The sequence below is a fragment of the Glarea lozoyensis genome (assembly GCF_000409485.1).
Source record: "Glarea lozoyensis ATCC 20868 chromosome Unknown GLAREA2, whole genome shotgun sequence".
NCBI lineage: Eukaryota > Fungi > Ascomycota > Leotiomycetes > Helotiales > Helotiaceae > Glarea > Glarea lozoyensis.
In genome coordinates, this window is record NW_007360994.1 from 343574 (window position 1) to 363470 (window position 19897).

Sequence of the window (19897 nt, forward strand, 5' to 3'; positions counted from 1 at the left end):
GCCATACTAACACCCCCCCCAAACGTCCAATCAAATCCATGAACTCTATAAACGACGCCCAGTCCAAGACGATTCTCAAAATGGGAATTTTCGAGAAGCTGCCCGAGCCGGAGATGGAGAATTTTGTGAGGAGCAGACAGAGTTGGTTGCATCCTGTGGATGGGACGGTGCAGTGGAAGGGGAAGGTTGGGGGGAGAAGGTTTAGTGGAGATGGTGAAGGGGAGGGGAGGGGAGGGGATGTGGTTGATGTATTTGAGAACGAACCCGCAAAGTCGAAGCTATCGAGCACGGATTGGAGCAATGAGTTATTAACCGTCTTCGACGCATCAAGACTTCATTTTCCCTGCTCAAATTGCTCATAGCATAAGATAATCAAGCGCGTAACTGTACGCAGTACAAATGTTACAATCCTCTAATTTATGGGTCGAGAGAAGTTTCTAATAATCAATGTATAAACCACTAGAAGCATGTAGGACTTGATTTCTTAGGTCATGTTTATGATTTCCATAACTCCTTTCGTCGTGATGAGATTTGCTAAAATGTCATGTTAGTTATCGTTGCTGTAACAGGGATTTTGTGTTGGATATGGATAACCACTCACGGATTGTGACAAAAAGCATTTGATGTTGATGTTGCTAATTGCAGGGAGTGTCTATGAGTCTCTGTTAATGTTGTTGGTATTAGATTGAACTGAATGGAACAAGCTACAGTGGACGTGATTTGCAAGGTGGGCCAGGACACCAATCCTCTCAATCTTGACAGTAGAGAGGATTTCAACTAAGACGAACGTTTTGATGCTAATTTTGTTGTATCCGCAGCGCTAGAGGAGATGATTACATTTTTATTATTCATACACGCCATTCTCCATCAAAATGTCATACACTTATCTCAAACCAAGCAAGAATTTTCCGCCTCCTTCTTTCCCACCCTCTCCACCACCTGGAAGATATGTAACGTTTGGATTGCTTGCCAATGTCTGTGCAATCTCTCTGCTCGCCTCGATTCTTCTGATCATGATCAATCCATCACCAGCCTTTGCCACCGCCTTGCTGATGGTATCAGCGGACTCTGCTTCACCCTCTGCTCTGATGACGTTTGCTTGTCTCTCCTGTTCGGCCTTCTCGACGATGAATCTCGCTCTCTCTGCGTCTTGCTGTGCGATTTGCTTCTGCTCGACGGCTCTTGTGAATTCCTTTCCGAAAGTCATGTGTGTAATTGATACATCCTCGAGGGCGATGTTGAACTCCTGAGCACGCTTGAGGAGATCGGTTCGAATTCTGTTGCTGACGGCTTCACGCTGAGTGATGAGTTCTGCTGCATCGAATTGGGCGACAATGGATTTTAATACTTCGTTTCCGATGGAGGGGAGAACACGCTCATCGTAATCTTGTCCGAGATTCTGTTCTACATTAGCATGGTACATTTTAAGATGTCTTCAGTGATAATATACCTGATAGATTTTTGGCAAAGCCTGAACCTCTGGACGATGTAGCACTCTCAAAGTCAAGCTAACCATCTGCAAGTCCTTACTTCCAGTAGTCGTCGAGATGTTTCTTGGCTTCGTTCGCACATCATATATAATGCTCTTTTGTAACCATGGAACCAAGAAATGAGTGCCCTCATTCATAACCTCGTCCTTTACTCCAGCTAATCGATCGAAGATGACTGCTCTGGTTCCGCCTTTAACGTCGTAAATAGAGGCTTGAGCAAGACTTCCGGCGACGGTCAACGGAATCGCCCACTTGTATACGTTCTGCAGAATGGCGGCCATTTTGTTTTCGAGTGTTGGTGGTATGAGTTGGAGGTGGGCGGCGCAGGTAAGATTCGATGCGGTGCACTGAGTGTTGATGGCGTTGATCATGAAGCTCTAGGAAACATTTCGGACGATTCGGCGCTAGTGCGACCGGGGTCTGTGGCTGGCAAGAACCGACCTCGAAAGCTCGATTCATCACAACTCCAAACACAATTGATCTTCCAGTATACTCGCGCAGATCCTTTCACGATGAGACCTTCTTTCCCTATGCGATCCGGTGGTGGTGGTGAGATTGGCAAGTACGGAAAGTAAGTACTAACTGCGGAATGGGCAGTGGAAAGATTTGCATGATGGGTTTCCGGCAACCTACTTGCGCTTTCTTCCCTCAACAAGACTAGCATATATGATTGAGAATAGAAGGCTGACTGATTGACTCTAGATACCTTGGAGAATGGGGTAACTTGGGTGAGTGGAAATCCTGAACGACCCCTTCCGCGCGATGAGACGACAAGACGCTTTCGAACGCCACCGATAAATATCTCGAGCGCCATCTAGCAATATTGAACTCGTGTTGGGCTTCTTGTGAAATTGGACTATTGGGGAAGAGCATCAATGTTGGACCATGGGGCTGATGATGGAACAGGCTCGCAAACCCAGAAAGGCATCGCATCATTCGCCTTGAGCTCTAACAGACAACGTCCTCTCGCCGGCACACTCCACGCTGCTATCTTTAATGTATTCCGAAGATTCTCGCACCAAGTTCTCTACATCGCACCTCCTATGATTATCGGTTACTTCACAATGCAATGGGCGATTGAACGGTTAGTTTTTGGCAGAGCCCAAATACCGGGACATATACGGCTTGGAATCTTGCTAACGATTACCCAATAGAAATGAATACTTGAACTCTAAAGCTGGAATCAAGGAATTCGGTACTGATGAATAGACTTCAAATCTATAACCCCGGAACTCTACTAAGCAGTGCTGTGTTGCGCTTTAGCCGAGGAGTCTTAAGTTTGATTTGGAGGAGATGTATTGGAGCTGAGATGGAAGAAGGAGTGTATAGTAGTAGACTGCATTGAAATTGATGGATTTGGATCACGTTTAGGACCTCTCATTACTATCATGTGCTGTGAACTAACTCCCTGTTTCTTACCATGACATTGTTCCTCGAAGCGCAACACCTCGGAAGTCTTGACACGCTTCTTAGTCGCCCAGAACTACGCAGGTAATATAAATTGTCTCAAGAGTAAGACGCTTTTCTGGTGGTTTGGATGAAGCCTCAATTGCTCTATCAGCTGAGTTGATCCACAAGTATGAGTTTGTGTCAAAGAGAGTCGAGAATACAAACTCTACCAAGAAATTCATTCCACCACGCCAACTCCATGGACAGCTCAATTCTTACCATTAAATTGTCCAACTTACTGTCTGACCTTCAAAAATCCTGCGTTTCCAATTTCTGCTCGACGTTCAGCGTGCACCTGGTGGAGTCAAGAGCTCCCCCACCCAATCAAGCCTAGCGCCAAAATAAATATTTCGGTGCGCAAAAAAGTTCGCGACACCCGCAAGCTCCCCCAGCCCTCACCACCCCAATTCCCACCACCCTATCGCACGCACTCGCAAACATGGGCAAAGACAAATCCAGCAGCAAGGACGCCTCGAAAAAGGAAAAGCGCAGCGAGAAAGACGGCGTGAAGAAGTCGAAGAAGGACAAGAAGAGCAAGCTCACGGAGGAGAACATCGCGGCGGCGGTCGAGCAGGTGGTTAAAGCCGCGGACGACGACGAGGATGTAGAGATGGATGTTAAGGTCGAGGTGCTGGTCAAGCCGGTTGGGGCGCTCGTGCCGTTTGCGGCGCCGTTGGCGGATGAGAAGGTTGCGAAGAAGGTTTTGAAGGGGGTTAAGAAAGGTTCGTTCACCTATCCTCTGCGTCCAAATTGGGGTTTCAAATGCTAATGATTTATGTCGTAGCTGCGAAAAACAAAACGCTCAAACGCGGCGTCAAAGAAGTCGTTAAAGCCCTCCGCAAATCCCCGCAAGGCGCAGGTCAATCTAGTATCCCAGGCATCGTCATCCTCGCAGCGGATATCTCGCCCATGGATGTGATCTCGCATATCCCAGTGCTGTGTGAAGATCATAATGTGCCGTATATCTTCGTGACGTCGCGTGCGGAGCTCGGGGCGGCGGGGAATACGAAGAGGCCGACGAGTGTGGTTATGGTTACGGAGAAGAGTGGGAAGAAGGAGAAGGTTGAGGGGGCGGAGGAGTTTGGGGAGGTGTATAGGGATTTGTTGAAGGTGGTGGAGAAGGAGGCGAGGAATGTGAGGGTGTAAATCGTTGGGGGGAGAATGTGAGGGTGTAGATCTGGAACGGGATGTGGATGGATTTTTTCTCGAGACATTTGGGAGGGGGTGTATCATACTACACGGCAAGTGTACTGATCTCGTTTATGTTGCACTCATATGGCGTTTAGGGCTGGCTGGGAATGGAAAATCGAAAATTTCAAATACATTACCGATATCGACGTAAAAGTCACAGATCTCGCTATTGAAAACACAGATAAGGTTGGTAATGCAACGTGGGTATTTCATTCCAGGAACGCTAATGGGGAATATGCTGTAAAACGAGAGATCATGGACAAGTGTCCGACCAGAAACTCCAGGCGCTATGCTCCATCAAATGCTCCAAGTTCCAAACGCCATGCTCTTTCAAGCCCTTCCTTTTTAGTTCCAATCTTTTTACACATCCAAAGTTCCAAACGCCATATCCAATGCTCGCTCCATCAAATGCTCATTTCCCAAACTCCATAACTTTTACCCTCCATATCCACACAACCCCCCTTCACCAACCCATCAATACCTCTCCCTCTCACCCCTCCTCCCCCTCCTCTCCTCCTCCCTCTCCACCTCCCTCCTCAAACTCTCCGTCATCTTCGTACTCGGCGTAAACCCCACACTCTTCTTCCGCCTCAACTCGCCCGCCCACTTCGGCTTCAGAATCCCCTTCTCCGGCACCCTCGAATGTCTCGCCGGCTCATGCGGTCCCATCTTCGACTGTCTCCATTCCTCGAGCTTCCTCTCATCATCTTGAAGTTGTTTCCACATCGGCGCGTCCTCCTCCCCAGCCTTCTTTTTCGGCGTAGCAGGGAAATAGGAACCAATAGGCGGCCTTTCAATCGGATGTGATTCCAGCGGATGTGAATGCCCGCCGAACTCGCTGATGGGGGAGGTAGGTCGGTCTTGCGGGCCGGGACTGACTTGTTTGCGCGAGAAGTTTATGGGTGCGCCGGGCGTGGGGGGGAGGACGCGGTAGCGGATTGGAGATGGGCTGCGTGTTTGACGGGATTGTTGGCGCGCTTCGGGGATGTAGGGTGTGCCTGGGGGGGAGTAGCGGAGGGGTTGGCCGTGGATGCCGTGGGGTCTTGGGGAGGAGGTTTTGGATTTGGGGCGGAGACCGAGTCCTATAGGGCGGTCTGAGGGGCGGGTGTCGCGGTCTGAGGTGCGGATATCGCGCTCGTCGTGGTAGGTTGTGCTTTGTCTTTTGTGTTCGGTTCTTTCTTTGGCTGGGGCGGTTGGTGGTGAGGCTTTGGAGTTGGAGCGGCTTGGTGAGGAGCCGTGGCGGGATTCTCTTGGTTCGACTCGGTATTCGACGACGGGTACTTGGAATGCTGCTTTGATCTTGTCACCGAGGGTTTCTGGTTTTGACTGTTTTGCTTGTCCAGCAGATCGTGGTGCTATTAAGCATTAGTAAACGAACACAAACATCTAAGAAGTATATCTTACCTCTTGCAAGAACAAGCTCATTATCCTTCCCACGTCTAACCTGATATCTAGGAGCGTCATGCTGACTCGACTCCTTCTCAGGGCTCCTCGAAGACCTTCGTTGCTTAGTCCGAGCCTTTGCCTCCGGCTCTTCTACAATCGACTTCCTCCTAGCCTCATCCCGTGCAGCTTGAGCCGTGATCCTCGCAGCTCCTTCCTGTCTATCCTTTGGTGACCTAGGACCTCTGGTTTGGAACACAGCAACCTCGTTCATCTCGCGTAGAATTCTGGCGTTGTTCTCGAGAGCTCTCTCACGAGCATCTCTAGCAAGCTTTTTGTTGATAGACGCTGCTCTTTCTCTGGATTCCCTTGCTGCTTTCTTCTTTTCATCCTTGGTAGACGTCTCCTTATCATCCCCGCTGTCCTTCTTGTCTGAGTTCGCCTTTCCGGCGTCTTTGGCAAACTGCTTCGGTTCTTGTTTGGGTGATTGATCCAGAGCGCCGAAGACTCCACCATAAGCACCCTTCTCGAGTGTCTTAAGCACCTGCTTCGCCAGCTCTTTATCTTGCTTCTCCTCCTCAATCCGATTCTCAATGTTCCTACATCCCCTCGTCATAGTCCTCAACGAAGCATGAATCTCGCCCCTGACTTTCTCATCAGGATACAAGCTTCCCGCCCTCGTCTCGATCTTCTTCATCGACGAATCCGCAAGTCTGAGCAGCGCTTCAGATTGTCCACCTCTCGTCTCCTCATCAACTCGCCAGATCGCATTCCATAACTGCGATCGTAGGTGAGCACGAGTAAGATACATCTTCTCCCCCTGTTCGATGCTGGTGTTGATGGGTTGCGAGTAAGAAACCTTCCTGTCTTTTCTCTCCTCGCCCTCAAGAAGCGGTCCTCCGAGTTCGGTGAACAAACTGTCTTCCTCCAGCATACCGTAATAGTAGTAAAGCCAATCAATATTGGACTTCACATCAGCGAGTTGCTTCTTCGAAATAGCCTCGATCGTCTCCCTGATAATACAACTCGTAATCATAGTCGCGAGTTCTTTCCAAAGATTCGGGCCTCCGAAACTAGTGAAAAGCCATCGAAGCGCAGACACGTCACCTTCTCTACCCTTGAAATCCTCAAGTCTCATTTCCGGACTCTTGGCTTTCTCAAGATTCGAGAAGATCTCGTTGATAGCAGGAAGAAGCTTGCTGCTGACTTGGCCATCATACACCGCATCGCTATAATTCGCAATGAAAGTCTTGTAATTGATCTTCGGAAGTAGCCAGTTCACAACAGCAAGGTTCGATTTCGCCTTCAGATTGCTGACATCCTTAAACGTCTTTTTCGGCGCTGGAGGTGCTGTATCATATCAGCTCTCACTCCTCCCTCAAACATCAACGAAAAAAAACATACCCATAACTTTCAAATCAACCTTCTCATAAACCACCGTCTCCCTCTGAACCTTCCTCCCCTCTTTATACGGCTCCGTCTCCGTCCTCCTGAATGTCCTATCCCATTCATCTTCCCTCCCCAACCGCTCCTCCACCACCGACGAACTCATAGATCTAGGTTTACCCATTGTGCTCTGAATAAAAAAGACTTTCTTTGTCAGGGGAATCCTACCAAATCACAAAAGAATGGTAGGACCTCTCCCTTTAAGTTATTCAAGCATCGTCAAATACGTCCGCAAGCGAGGGAACACTGTCCTTCGAGGCGGAGAAAGGGAAGCACGTGAATGTGTTCCTGTTGCATACTTTATTTCTCCCATCTCGACCAGAACCCTCGTAGGCGAGGATTTCCGCGGTTGTTGTTCCTCTCGCTAAAATACATTTGGGGCTTTGGGCGCACGTGAATGATGTTCCTAATCCCCAGGAACTTAATCGAGGTTTGGTTCGATGGAAAAGAGTTCTGGATTTGTGAAATCCTCGCCAACGGTTTGGGGCGCTTCGGGAGTTGGAAGTGCCGCTTCCTGTTGTTGTTTCCGGATTAGGTCAAGCTGATCCTGGATGTTGGGATGTGGCTTTTGCGATAACCCAACTTTGGATTGTACGAGCGTTAAATGTCTATGCGAAGCTTTTCGTTGCATTATTTTGTTGTTGTGTTACTTTGGGAAAGAAAGGACGTTTTGCGGTCGAAGGGTTCGTTGTCGTCTATGTTGTCGCATCTCATTGGTCAGTGACTATTTCCGGATCGACGCAGGGGAGGATGATCTGGGGTATATCCTCACTCAACCCTTCCTTCTATACAAGTTTCTTCAAATCAACATGGATACACTCCGATCAATATTCTTCTGTTCTTTCTCCATTACTTGCTGTATTCATAATCGCATAATTTTTAACCAACACATCCGTCTCATCATCACCACACCACTTCACCACCTATCCCCAAACTCACAGTCTCACACCCTCAGCGCAACCATCACTCTCTCCTCCAAACTCATACCACACACCATAAATATTCCAAAATCTCTTTCTCATCTCCAACAGCCTCAAAAATCCTCGCATCGTGCAAGTGACCACTCCCGCTCCCATCCCTCCTCGCTTACGAAACTCCCCCTTCTCGCTTCGCTTCCCCATCCCAAAGAATTCACGTGAAAACCCCACCAGCCACGAAATACGCCGAATCCGCTCCTATGGGTACTAGAATTAGATCTTTGTGCACGTAAATCTGTACAGTACGATTAAGTCTACGGAAATGGTTATATTTCGATAGAAATATACTTGTCAAGAAATGTGTTAGGTGAATAACTCCAAACAGTGCTATTCGCTAGAGAAGAGGAAAGAAGAATAACTTATAGGTGAGTAAAGGGTTGTAATGACTGAGAAACCTGACCATGAAGAGAAACGAGATGTTCGAATTCGAGATAATTTATGACATTCTCCGCTCATAAATGATTATCAAAACGAGGATACAAACTCCACTATAGTAACGCAGAACTTTCAATATCCTTAGTCACAACCAGTCCTAGAATTATTGCGCTCCCAGTACTGCTGTCAAATCATGCAGGACTCAGTGACATCCTGCAAACTACGATCCCCTTCTCTTTTTTGCACAACGTTTAAAACTTCATAATTATCTCCACAACACAATTTTGACATAACAACCCCATGATTCACCATGATTAATTGTTAACAAACTTATTTGATATAGTTCTCAAACCAAAATTAGCGTGCACGAGATGTGTCGAGTTGTACTAGTAAGATTGTGGGTGGAAAAAGGGGAGAGCATGCGCCGCTCGCTTACGTGTGGAAAAGCGAGACGTTCAGTTAAAATAGGTAGAGATTACTTACCTACTCAATAGCCTAAGTTTGGAATCCCGTAAGAAGTAATTGGGTTATATTCTCGCTTGTCTATATGGGTTGAATTGAGAAACGTTGAAAGTCTACCTTGGCGAGATAAGTTTCCACGCGATGAAACTAGTGAGTACGCAGACTAAGTATTCCTATTAAGAGGTGTTATCTACTCATTGCACCTGCAATATATCATCAAATATACACTCCAATCCCCATATTTTGCCCTAATATAAAGTCACGCTCCTAACTCTTCACCCATAACCCTTTCCACCACCACAACCTACAACCCCTTTTCCACACCCTCCAAATCCTCAACCATCCCCCTCCAATTCTCCCACTCCTTATCACCCCCCGGAATCCCGCCCATTAACGGCACCCTCGTCCCATCTCTATCCCCCATCCCTAGCACCCTACTAACACACTCTTTAATCCCCACCGTCCCATACTTAACCACAATCTCCTCCACACAAGACACTTTATACTGCAGTAATCTCCTCTCTTTCTTCTCCTCTTCGCTCACGCTATCCTTCTTACCCAGCTCATACAAGCGCACCACACTCTTCGGGAAGAAGCCCGCTGCACCGTCAATCGCGCCGGCGCAGCCGACTGAGAGGACAGGGAGGAGTTGCTGTCCGAGCCCGGTGAAGGTGTGGAAGTGTTCGTGGTCTATGTATGGGGAACTGGCTATTTGGGCGTGTACTGAGACGTCGCCGTGCGATAGTTTGCAGCCTACGATGTTGGGGTGTTGGGAGAGGGTTGCGATGGTTTGGGGTGTGACTTTCACATTATTCGAAACACCTGGGTAATGATATCTTAAAACGTTCGTTAGCATAATCCTCACAACCATATCCGCATAAACAGACTAAGAAGGGGAAGACAAACATCATAACCGGAATCGGACTCGCATCCGCCACGCCGCGAAACCACGCAATAATCCCCTCCTGCGTACTCGCGCCCGCAAAATAGCCCGGCACAAGCACCAACCCCCATCTCACGCCCACCCGTTCCGCATCTCGCAACTGCTCCAGCACTTCATTTATATTCTGGCTCGCTGTCCCCGCGATTAGGGGGTAATTGGGGAATCCATTCTCGTCGAATGTCTTGCGGAGGTTGCTGAGGACTTCGCTGCGTTCGGAGGTCGAGAGGTGGACTGCTTCGCCGGTGGATCCTAGTACCACGAGACCGGTAACGCCGGAGCGGGCAAGGTGTAGGGAGTGCTTGCTTTGGGTGGAGGGGTCGAGGGGCGTGGAGAGGGAGGAGTAGGAGGGGGATGATCGGGAGAGGAAGAAGGTTGGGATGGGGACGTAGATTCCGGGGGGTGGAGGGTTAGCTAGCATGGTGATTGATTGGTATTGAAAATAGATGTTAGATGCAAATAGATGCTAGAAGATATATTGTAGATATATGGCAGTGGATTGTTGGTTATATGAAAGGAAAGGAAGACGAGTGAATTGAGTTGTAGAAGAAATATGGTGGCTTTGCTCCCTTACATATGGAATCCACTAGTCACCTCTGACTAGTCTAAACTCACGCAGCCGCCACTTATGGCAATTGTGCTTGTGAGACACGAGCAAAGTAGTGGATTTGCTAGTAATTTAGAAAGGGGTCTGGTTGCGTATGGTTGGGACGCCTCGGGTTGGACTGGTTTGTTTGGTATATCCTCGGGTGAAAGCGCAGCGAGTGGATGGCAATTATGAGGAGGGGTAGCGAGAGGTGGGGGTTGTGGGGGTGGGTTGTACGAGAGCAACGGGTTCCTAGATAGGTAATTGAGAAGTTTTACGATGTACATACTTGCTAATATCTTTTGATTATAAAGATTTGAAATTGTTGATGGAAAGTAAAACGTTAAGAACGAGACTGCTTTTCTTCGGCTCTCAACCGAGCCCCTTTTTGACGTATAAAGTAGATGCAAAAGGTACATCGTCAAAATCTCCGATTTGCCGAAGGATGTATAGATTAACGATGTTACACAATCTATAAATGCCAAGTTTAACAATAAAAGTTTTGGAGAACAGTTTTCACGGTGGTGTTCCTGTTATTCTAGCCATAGCTGTGTGATTAAGGCATACAGCAAGTATCCTTAGATCAAGACCAACTGGCTATAAACGTTTGAGCAGCCCAGTAGCAGAGGTATATTTGATTTTCGACGCCAGCTTAAAGTCGATATGCCCCAAAACATAGGTAGTATATTCTACGAAGTCGATTCCAGCTTATGAACTTTTCGCTGTACTCCTTACACACGCAACCAAAATCCAATTATCATACTCATGAATTCGTCCCACTCATAATATCATCAGCAACCACAACCACCATCAAACCAAATCCTTGATCCCATAAGCTTTGATAGCAGTGCCACTCCAGATCCAGATCTGCTCCTCATCCCCTAGACTAGTCAACCAACAAAACTTCTGTACAACCTGCTTCCATTTGACCCAGGCCCCTTCTTCACTCTCAACACCAACCGTACAAACTGGCCAGTCACTCCCGAACATAACTCGACTAGGTCCGAATACCCCTAGTATGACCGCAAGATAAGGTTGAAGTGCGATGCAGATATCGATTACAGATGCGTTTTTGAGGGCGGGAGGCATTTCTGAGAAACAACCAGAGAGTTTCATGTATGTATGTGGAAACTTGGCGAGTTGGGTTATGGCATTACGCCAGGTGAGGAAAGATGGGTCGGTTGGGTTGTAGATTTCGAGGTTGGGTTTGCATAGATGATCTACATCATGTTAGCCAATCCCATAGAGATGAAAAATACGACAAGAGAGAAAGAACATACTGATCACAATCCTAACCCTATTCTCGTCCTCTACCCCCTCATACGCCCTCCCAATCATCTCCACCGCCTCCTCAAGCTGCCACTTCCCACCCGAATGCTGATCAACACCCAAATCAAAAACCAAACCCTCCTTTCCCATCCACTTCAAACCTTCAATAAACCCATCACTCAACATCGTCCCTTTCGGTTTGTCCTGCACAAGATATCTATACCCTCTCACCCTATCCCAAGTCTTCTCACCCACCCTCTTCTTCAACAACTCCGTATACTCCCTCATCCCGTCCTCTCCCGCCGGCAACGGCGCCCATGGCACAATCCCCAAACATTTCTTGCCATCGCCCTTTCCATGTCCCTCGCCCTCGCGAGGTTCGTCCTCAATTATACGACGTAGGAATTCGATTTCGCGGATCGGGTATTCCCAGCCCTCCGCACCTTTCGAGAGGTCATTGATCCGGTCTGTTTCGAGGAAGATGAAGCCTTCGAAGTTTGAGGGCGTATCAGTCGCAGTTTTGTATTCGTCAATGGAGTGCTGGGTGTGAAGTGGGGAGGTGGTGTCGGTGTTCCAGGCCAGCTGGGAGATTTCTGAGGAGGGGTAGAGGTGGATGTGGGAGTCGATTATTGGGTAGGGTTTTGGGTCTGTCATTGTGACGATGATAGAATTGGAGGCTTTGGTGCAGAGTTGTGCGTATGGAGCTGCTTGTCTGCTTGTCGTCCTGGTGGTGGTTTTGTTTCACAAGGTGTGTAGCTGAAGTAGTTGTTGTGATTTGGTAAAGCTTGCTGGAGTACATTTTAGTCAGTAACCTTGAGCACTTAGAGGCTTCCAATTAGTATTCACCTTTTCAATCCACAAATTGCAAACTCTTCGTGGTGCTTGGTATTTCGAAGTCAACGTTCTGCTTGACCGCACCTTCTTCGTATTTACTTTCCGTCGCACGGACCTCGTTCAACCCCTCCCCCTCCTCGAATGAAACAAGGGGTTATCGTGCGATAAGCATCAAGAGAACAACTTCATACCACACATCAAGCAAGACATCTAGCATGTCATGTTGTGAGTTACACCATATTAAGAGCCAGACCTAAAATTACTACTTCAAATACTCGTCTAGCTCCAGCCTTAGCGCTCTAGCCGTTTTTCGGTTTCCAGTGGTTTGCGGGCTGTGTTGTCTTTGGACACTTCAAACGACTCTTCCTTTTCAACAGCTGCCGGCTAGATATAGCCGCTGCATCTTGGGATTTTCAAATCGCTTTGGTCACTGGCTCGCTCTCAAGTAGGTGGTTTATGAATTCTGATATTACATAGTAGCTCCCTGGAGCTCTCTTACCACTCGTGGCAAGCAAAGAATTCATGTGAAATCGACAGTATGGCGTGCCTCGAGTCCCTCGAAATTGGGGCTAGTAAAAGCGAAGTATTACACTTTGACATTAAATAACACCTGCTAACAATTGGTAGAAACGTATTGGGTTCGTCGGTTTAACATGATACTCGCTCTACAGACCTATAAATATCAAGTTCTACTCCACGTGGCTCAAGCTTCAGGGCAAACGCCACCGAGGCACTGCTCTGGTGTAACACAACAGAGCCTTCCCAGCGATCGCGTATCATACAAAAAATCGTCACTCTTTAGGAAGTCCCCCACAGACTTGATGAATGATCAGTTAAATCAATAATCATCTACAAAAACCCATCCACAAGATTCAAGTCGTCGAATCTTCAATGCGCCTCATCAAGTGTGCGACTTTTGAACTTGAGGAGTTTCTCGGTAGCAACATACCCAAGTACGCCATATTGTCTCATACATGGGGCAATGAAGAGGTTTCGTTTGCGGAATTCAAGTCCGACTTGAATTCGGTCAGATCCAAAGAAGGTTTTTCCAAAATAAATTCATCTTGCGCTCAAGCTCTTCGGGATGGACTACACTATATATGGGTCGACACTTGCTGCATTGATAAGAGTTCTAGTTCAGAACTGTCTGAAGCTATCAACTCGATGTTCCAATGGTACAAGCGCTCCACCATATGCTATGCCTATCTCTCTGATGTAACGTTGGAGACGTTTCTTGTAAGCTTTCCACAGAGTCGTTGGTACTGTCGAGGCTGGACTCTCCAAGAGCTATTAGCACCCAAAAAGCTTGTTTTCTACGACCGGGACTGGCATGGATTAGGCACTAAACAAGATCACGCCGACTGGATATCTAGATTTACCCGAATAGACGTCGGCGCTTTACTTGATGAGACCTGGTACGACCGCGCAGCTGATTTAATTACACCAGCGGGTCTTGGGGTCTTTTGTGTTGCTAAACGAATGTCATGGGCCTCCGATCGGGAAACAACTAGAGTGGAAGATGCAGCATACTGCCTATTAGGAATTTTCGACGTCAACATGCCACTGCTTTACGGGGAAGGAGACCGAGCTTTCATTCGTCTTCAGGAAGAGATCATAAAGAGTTGTGACGACGACTCCATATTGGCATGGGGCCTGGATACGGAGGCGGATGACGACTTTGACGTGCCTGAAAAAATAATGGATGCTGTTTACGGTGGAGCTACCCCGGAGGAAACACTAGCCCCATCACCCGAATATTTCAGGGATTGCCATGAGCTTAAGTATGCTGCAGCGTCGCCCTCTCCATTCGTAATGACAAATCTTGGCCTTCAGATTGAGCTCCCTCTGGTGCCCATTCGTGCAATGCATTCAATTCCTCTGGCTCATGAAGCAGGAGATATTCTGGGTTGGATTGGGCTGCTCACCTGCGGAGGGCCCTCAGACGAGTATCTTTTGGGGATCGTGCTTTGGCCAGAAGCACATGGAATGACTATCCCAGGCAAAGTTTTGCGCGTTCTGTTCGGATTGTCAAAGCAAACGGTGCTAGTTGGCGCAAGAGTGGCTGCTGAGGCCGTTTTGTCTAAAATTACTATTCTTCGAAACAATGACAGCCAATCAGCTCGAAAGTATTCTTATGGAACTCGTCAAATCATGATTAACGAGGGTGAAACCATATCGTGGCTTGGACTTGATGAAAATAACAAACCAGCGGCATTATACGCATTTGCGACAGATGTGCTAGACGAACATCCGGGTCACTTCTACAAATGGAATCCCGTAACTGCAGTTCTCACTGTCAAAAATCAGTTCAGTGGATGTGATCTGATTACCATCAACTTCGACGTCCGGAATGGCTACGTTAATCCCTTCTCGGTATTAATTCGTGGTCCCAGGGCGATGGTACGGAAAGGACTCACATTCTCACCTTTAGAACAGACTGAAATCTACGAGTTATTGAGTCACGAAAACAAGCAGAAAGATATAGACGACTTTGTTCTAGTAGGCAGGAATGGGATCTTATACAGAGTTACGGTTGAAATGACGGAAAAGACTGTTTGCAGCTGGAAGATCATCGAGGTAAATATCGATGCTGTCAGGTTGATGAAAGGTAAGAATATTAATGGCGTCAGGGTTGATGATGGTAAGAATGTTGATGCCGTCAGTATTGATACAAGTCAAGATGGTTCTGTCGAAAGTTGCGCAGAGCTATCTGATCGAAATAGCGGTCTTTGATTTCCGACGTTTTGTTTTTGGTATTTACTACATACTAGATCCGTCGAAATACAACAATCTACTCCATCATAGTACCCTCCTCACATCATGCTTAAACGATCAGTAAGCTCTAAAACCCATATATATCACTCAGCTCCCGCAATCGACTTGCTCATACTTGGACTAACGCTCACCTGCAAAAACCATATACTAACATTCCTAAAATTGGCTTCATACATAAACCACAACTCACTTCTAAACCCCATGAATCCTCCTTACCCCCTCGCGAATGATTTACACTTGCTTCTAAACCTTCCTCACTTCACCGCTCGTTACCACGTAACCATCTCTTTCTACAACTTACAACATCTCCTATAGCCTAGCAGAAACCCAACTAATTGACCCCTGACAGGCTGATACTATAAACGAAGAAATTAGCGCCGGAGCTAATATACAACGACGATACCGTATCAAGCTGCTCACGAAAAGCGTAACGACCGTTTTTGTTTTTACAGTGAAAAGCGTTTGGCTGCTGTGTTCTGGAGAGGAAGAGATGGGGTGTTGTAGAGACTAATTTAATTATAATTTATTGAAAGGGAGATTGGTTTTGGAGGAGGGTTGGAGGGCAGGACCTTAGGTGTTTGTATTTCCTAATCCTTATTTTCTGAATTTTGATTTCTTAGATTTTATATCACTTTATTGCTTAATTGAAACCGGATATAGGAAACGTATGTAAGTAGATGTCACTTATATATATATCTCTTAATCTTAATCTTTTTCGCTTAATACAGGATTTTGAGAATGAAATATCCTTATTTTCCCCTCTTTACTTTTCACCCTTCCTTCCCATCACTACACCTACTCTATACTAATTTCGTCGCCCGAGGAGTGGGGATTTGGAGAAGATAGAAAACAGTCACATCTGCATATCTACAAAGTATGTCTAAAAAAAGATACGAGTTCCAATTATCCAACCCTCAATCTACCTACTCCTTTCCTACCTACCTAAACACTAAGCGAACACCATAGTCCCGCCCCGTCATCTACAATCGTGAGAATAAGAATACCTATCCATCCCATTTCCACTTTAAAACACTACAACAACCCCATCCCCAACCCCCCAGAGACCTTCTCAACCACATCCCAACTCTCCAAAGCTATACCTGACCCCTTCCACCCCCGTCAACCCTCACACACAACGAAAATGTCAACACCCAAATCCCATACACGCCTCCGATGCGTCTAGCAAACGACCAACACATCGCGCAAACCCCTAGCATAAAACCCACGGCGAAAAAACCCACTACTTCGCCATCTATCAATCTACCTATCCTACCAACCCTCCTTAACAAATAACCGACCAACCCCCCGATAAGACTACAATTTCGAAATAGATAAAAAACCTATGTCAAGCTCGTTATCTACATATAGTAGTCAAGAATTAAGAAGAAAACATCTCGTTTTATCAAAAAAAAAAAAAAGATAAAGAAAATCGCGCTAACCGACGTGTGTACTTTGGATTCGATGATGATAAAGGAGAAGAGGTAGGGTTCTTTATAGAGGTAGTATACATTAATATAGAGAGAAAAAGAGGGTGCATGGAATATCAGCTGACTGACGATTAAGAAACATCGGAAACGCGAGTGAGATGTAGCGGAGCCCGAGAAAATGATGAAAGACAAGATATTAGTGTAGAGTGATGTATCTTTTGAATTCGCGCTGTTCCTAGTTATATATATATATCTATCCAGGTAAGTCGCGCTATGTGCAATACGCCCTTAATCCATCCATCTATCCCATCTATCCCACCCATCCCTCTAAAGAAAAAACTCCCATCCATTTTTATCTCTCCATCTCTCCTCTACCCATCTCGCATAGCGAAAATCCGGGGGTATAATATATGTCAAGTGCCATTTCCCAACGCCTAGAAAGCAGAACCAAAAAACACCCACCAACCTAGCTCACGTGTAAGATTTGTCCTACGAATCAAAAGGTTTAACCCTCTCATCCGGCGTCCCAACCTCAGGCGTATTCCCCTCACTCCTTTCCATGATCGGCGTCTTGGTCCCGACACCGCCCTCGCCGTTAAGGCTGAAATTCCTGAGCGCAATGCTATTGAACGGCATCGCTCCGGCGCCTCCACGCATCTTCTTCGCAAACTCGCGCTTCATCCCGTGTTTGACGGCATCAAGCACCGTGTCGACGGTCACACGGGGCTTGTAGGCGGGTGTGGTACCTTCCTGGAAGACACCCGTGCGGACGAGGATGCTGTACCAGTCGTTCTTAGAGCGTTCGTTGAACTGGTTCGTGCCGCGGATGTCGGACTCGGGGGTGTCGCCGACGAAATAGACGGTCTCAGGAGGCGCGTTGCAGCGATGTTCGTCTTTACGCCACTGTTGGAGAAGACGGGTAGCGAATTCAAAGGTACCGATTTGTGGTTTGCCAAAGGCGATGGTCTCGAGTTCTTTGCCCTTGGTGAGGTCGCGGAAGAGCATTTCGATCATTTTGCGGAGGGCACCCATGCCGAGACGGACGTTGTCGTGGGCGGCGGACCAGACGATGTCGTTGTGGGAGAAGTAGATAGGAGGTCCTTCGTCGAAGGTCTCAGAAAGAGTGCCGATGAAGCCGCCTTTGGACATGGCGAGGTCGAGGATGATTTGGATGTCACCGGCCCATTCGCGGGAATCAGCAAAGACGAAGATGGCTTCGATCTTGACCTCGGCGAAGTTGCGGCGTCGGGAGTGCTTGATCTCGTCGGGTGTGAGTTTACGGAATGGCGTGGTGTCGGCGTTGTCTTTGATGATATCACCTGGGGTTATGACGTCTCTAAAGCCGTAACCTTCTGCGACTTGACGGCATTTTTCACCCTCTCCACCGACGACAAGGACAGTGTTGTACTTTTCCACCATCTCTCTCATTGGGGTGTGACCGCAGATGAATTGGGCAGGGGACACTTCAATGTCGAGCTGGCGAGAGAGATCAATACAGCGCTCTGCTTCTGTCTTGCCTCCACCGTTGGTGAGGAAGATATATGGTCTAGATATGTTAGAAAAGATCCTATAGAGAACTGAAATAAACCTACACTTTCATGCCATACTCGTTCTCTCCGTTCAGCATCTTCATTGCCTCGATCGCCTCTGGAATTGGCTTTCCACCACGAATAAGAACCCCATCGATATCAAAAGCAAAAGCAAAAGAGTCGGCGGTAGGAATATCCGATGGAGTGATTGGGGAACCAGGTGTACCTGGCGTACTCGACTCGGTCGACGACAGAGCCTCCTCCTCCAAATTCATAGCATTCAGCTCACTTCGAGCATTTTCCATGGAAGCAGCAAAGCCTCCATGGTGTGATTGCGAACGTTGAAGCATCAAACGTTCTGGGACGACGACGACCGGGCCGCCTTCGCGGACATCTCTTTCTGTGGCAGTCATACTGGATAATCGTCTGAACTGTGGTCTTGGTCTCGGAAGAGAAAGAAGATTGGAATTTGAGGACGCCATGATGACTTTATATGATTGCGACGCCGTTTGGTACTAAGTCAATCGGCTCGGGTTCGAGGAGACGGGGTCTGGAGACCTGGAGGCTGGAGAGGATTGGGGGTGGATGCGGTGGGTCAAGGGACCGAATTCGTTTGAAACGGGCTCCAAATGGGTGTGGATCCCCTAATTCTGTACAGAGATGTTGTTTGGAGAAGGATACGGATGGATGGTGTTGGCGATGGAACGTCAGGTGGAGAGTTGCGGTTAGATTGCCGACGTAAATGATGGCTGCGGATTTGGGAGCAGAACTTTGCCTATTCTTCTTTACCAAAGTTTGAGAGGACAATTTTATGAGCAATACAGTGATGGCTTCCCAAACAGCAGGAGGTTGAGGTTTTGTATGAAATCAAAAGTCTATTGTTGAACCATTACATCAGCGAGGCCAACCTCCAGCTCTCGAGGCGTCGACCCGTTGACCCCTTTCCTGCCTACTCGTACCCAACGAGACGGGTATGGGGGGTTCGATCGAGGTCGGGAATCGGACTTGTATGGCAGACTCAGAGCTAGCAGCGTAAGATCGACTCTTGACTTGCTATGTTCGTCATTTTCTGTTGATAAAAGTACGCTTCCACCCCACCAAAGGCCACTATCTTTGGAAAATTTCAAAGGGTCCTCCTCCACGACGTCAAGGTACATCCAAATTCCAAGGCGAAGCGGCATTATTGCGGGACCGCATATCAGCACACGGGGATATGGGGCAGGATGTATGGAGAGTTGAATTGTTGTTATCTCTAGCTACCAGAGGCTGTTGGGTGGTGATAAGTCGATGTTGTTGCGCAGAGTACAGTACATACGAACCCTTCATGCAGCCGCTGTGATTTGGTGTCGCCTCGGGAGATGACGAAGGAGTGCAGAGGCGACCGAAAGCGAGCCGCAGATTTGGCAGGCACTTTTTCACGCCTGCAAAGCGGCACTCTCGAGCCCAGCGATGAGGCTCTGAAACAGGTACCGACGCCACGCCGCTTTGTGGCTTATCGCTCACGCAAAATCCCAGCACTCGTACGTACAAAGTACATGCTTCACTACGACCAGAATACACAGGATGAAAGTACCGTAAACCTACTGTACTTTCGAACCGGTCCAACCGTCCAGCCGATCCTACCATCCTGCGCAGGCACCACGGCACAATCTCACCCACCCCGAGTCCTTCTCGTGATCTTCCTGCGGTACGAGAATGGCAGTCAAGGCATTCCTGAACGATTGGACGTCTGGTCAACGGAAGGCAAACGTACGCAGTCAGAGT

General features: G+C 47.7%; 9 protein-coding genes across 9 annotated transcripts; 3 read left to right on the forward strand and 6 right to left on the reverse strand.

The window, feature by feature from the left end:
- Positions 1–883: 883 nt before the first annotated feature.
- Positions 884–1771, reverse strand: GLAREA_03424 (Band 7/SPFH; the record flags this gene model as incomplete). The annotated part of the gene is made up of 2 exons (XM_008083677.1): positions 884–1399; positions 1451–1771. 2 exons carry the CDS (start codon positions 1769–1771, stop codon positions 884–886), a joined length of 837 nt encoding a protein of 278 aa, XP_008081868.1.
- A 231-nt stretch (positions 1772–2002) lies between these two features.
- GLAREA_03425 (Ubiquinone-binding protein QP-C of cytochrome bc1 complex (Ubiquinol-cytochrome c reductase)) lies at positions 2003–2699 on the forward strand (the record flags this gene model as incomplete). The annotated part of the gene is made up of 4 exons (XM_008083678.1): positions 2003–2061; positions 2193–2218; positions 2397–2574; positions 2645–2699. 4 exons carry the CDS (start codon positions 2003–2005, stop codon positions 2697–2699), a joined length of 318 nt encoding a protein of 105 aa, XP_008081869.1.
- A 679-nt stretch (positions 2700–3378) lies between these two features.
- Positions 3379–4085, forward strand: GLAREA_03426 (L30e-like protein; the record flags this gene model as incomplete). Its single annotated transcript, XM_008083679.1, has 2 exons — positions 3379–3661; positions 3724–4085. The coding sequence occupies 2 exons, from the start codon at positions 3379–3381 to the stop codon at positions 4083–4085; spliced, it is 645 nt and encodes a 214-aa protein (XP_008081870.1).
- Positions 4086–4604: 519 nt separating this feature from the next.
- On the reverse strand, positions 4605–7083 carry GLAREA_03427 (uncharacterized protein; the record flags this gene model as incomplete). Its single annotated transcript, XM_008083680.1, has 3 exons — positions 4605–5485; positions 5535–6863; positions 6918–7083. The coding sequence occupies 3 exons, from the start codon at positions 7081–7083 to the stop codon at positions 4605–4607; spliced, it is 2376 nt and encodes a 791-aa protein (XP_008081871.1).
- Positions 7084–7380: 297 nt separating this feature from the next.
- GLAREA_03428 (uncharacterized protein) lies at positions 7381–7590 on the reverse strand (the record flags this gene model as incomplete). Its single annotated transcript, XM_008083681.1, has 1 exon — positions 7381–7590. The coding sequence occupies one exon, from the start codon at positions 7588–7590 to the stop codon at positions 7381–7383; it is 210 nt and encodes a 69-aa protein (XP_008081872.1).
- A 1487-nt stretch (positions 7591–9077) lies between these two features.
- Positions 9078–10134, reverse strand: GLAREA_03429 (Aldolase; the record flags this gene model as incomplete). Its single annotated transcript, XM_008083682.1, has 2 exons — positions 9078–9609; positions 9680–10134. The coding sequence occupies 2 exons, from the start codon at positions 10132–10134 to the stop codon at positions 9078–9080; spliced, it is 987 nt and encodes a 328-aa protein (XP_008081873.1).
- A 975-nt stretch (positions 10135–11109) lies between these two features.
- GLAREA_03430 (Metallo-dependent hydrolase) lies at positions 11110–12222 on the reverse strand (the record flags this gene model as incomplete). Its single annotated transcript, XM_008083683.1, has 2 exons — positions 11110–11519; positions 11580–12222. The coding sequence occupies 2 exons, from the start codon at positions 12220–12222 to the stop codon at positions 11110–11112; spliced, it is 1053 nt and encodes a 350-aa protein (XP_008081874.1).
- A 1071-nt stretch (positions 12223–13293) lies between these two features.
- Positions 13294–15135, forward strand: GLAREA_03431 (uncharacterized protein; the record flags this gene model as incomplete). The annotated part of the gene is made up of 1 exon (XM_008083684.1): positions 13294–15135. One exon carries the CDS (start codon positions 13294–13296, stop codon positions 15133–15135), a length of 1842 nt encoding a protein of 613 aa, XP_008081875.1.
- A 1958-nt stretch (positions 15136–17093) lies between these two features.
- Positions 17094–18615, reverse strand: GLAREA_03432 (HAD-like protein; the record flags this gene model as incomplete). Its single annotated transcript, XM_008083685.1, has 2 exons — positions 17094–18150; positions 18197–18615. The coding sequence occupies 2 exons, from the start codon at positions 18613–18615 to the stop codon at positions 17094–17096; spliced, it is 1476 nt and encodes a 491-aa protein (XP_008081876.1).
- Positions 18616–19897: the final 1282 nt, after the last annotated feature.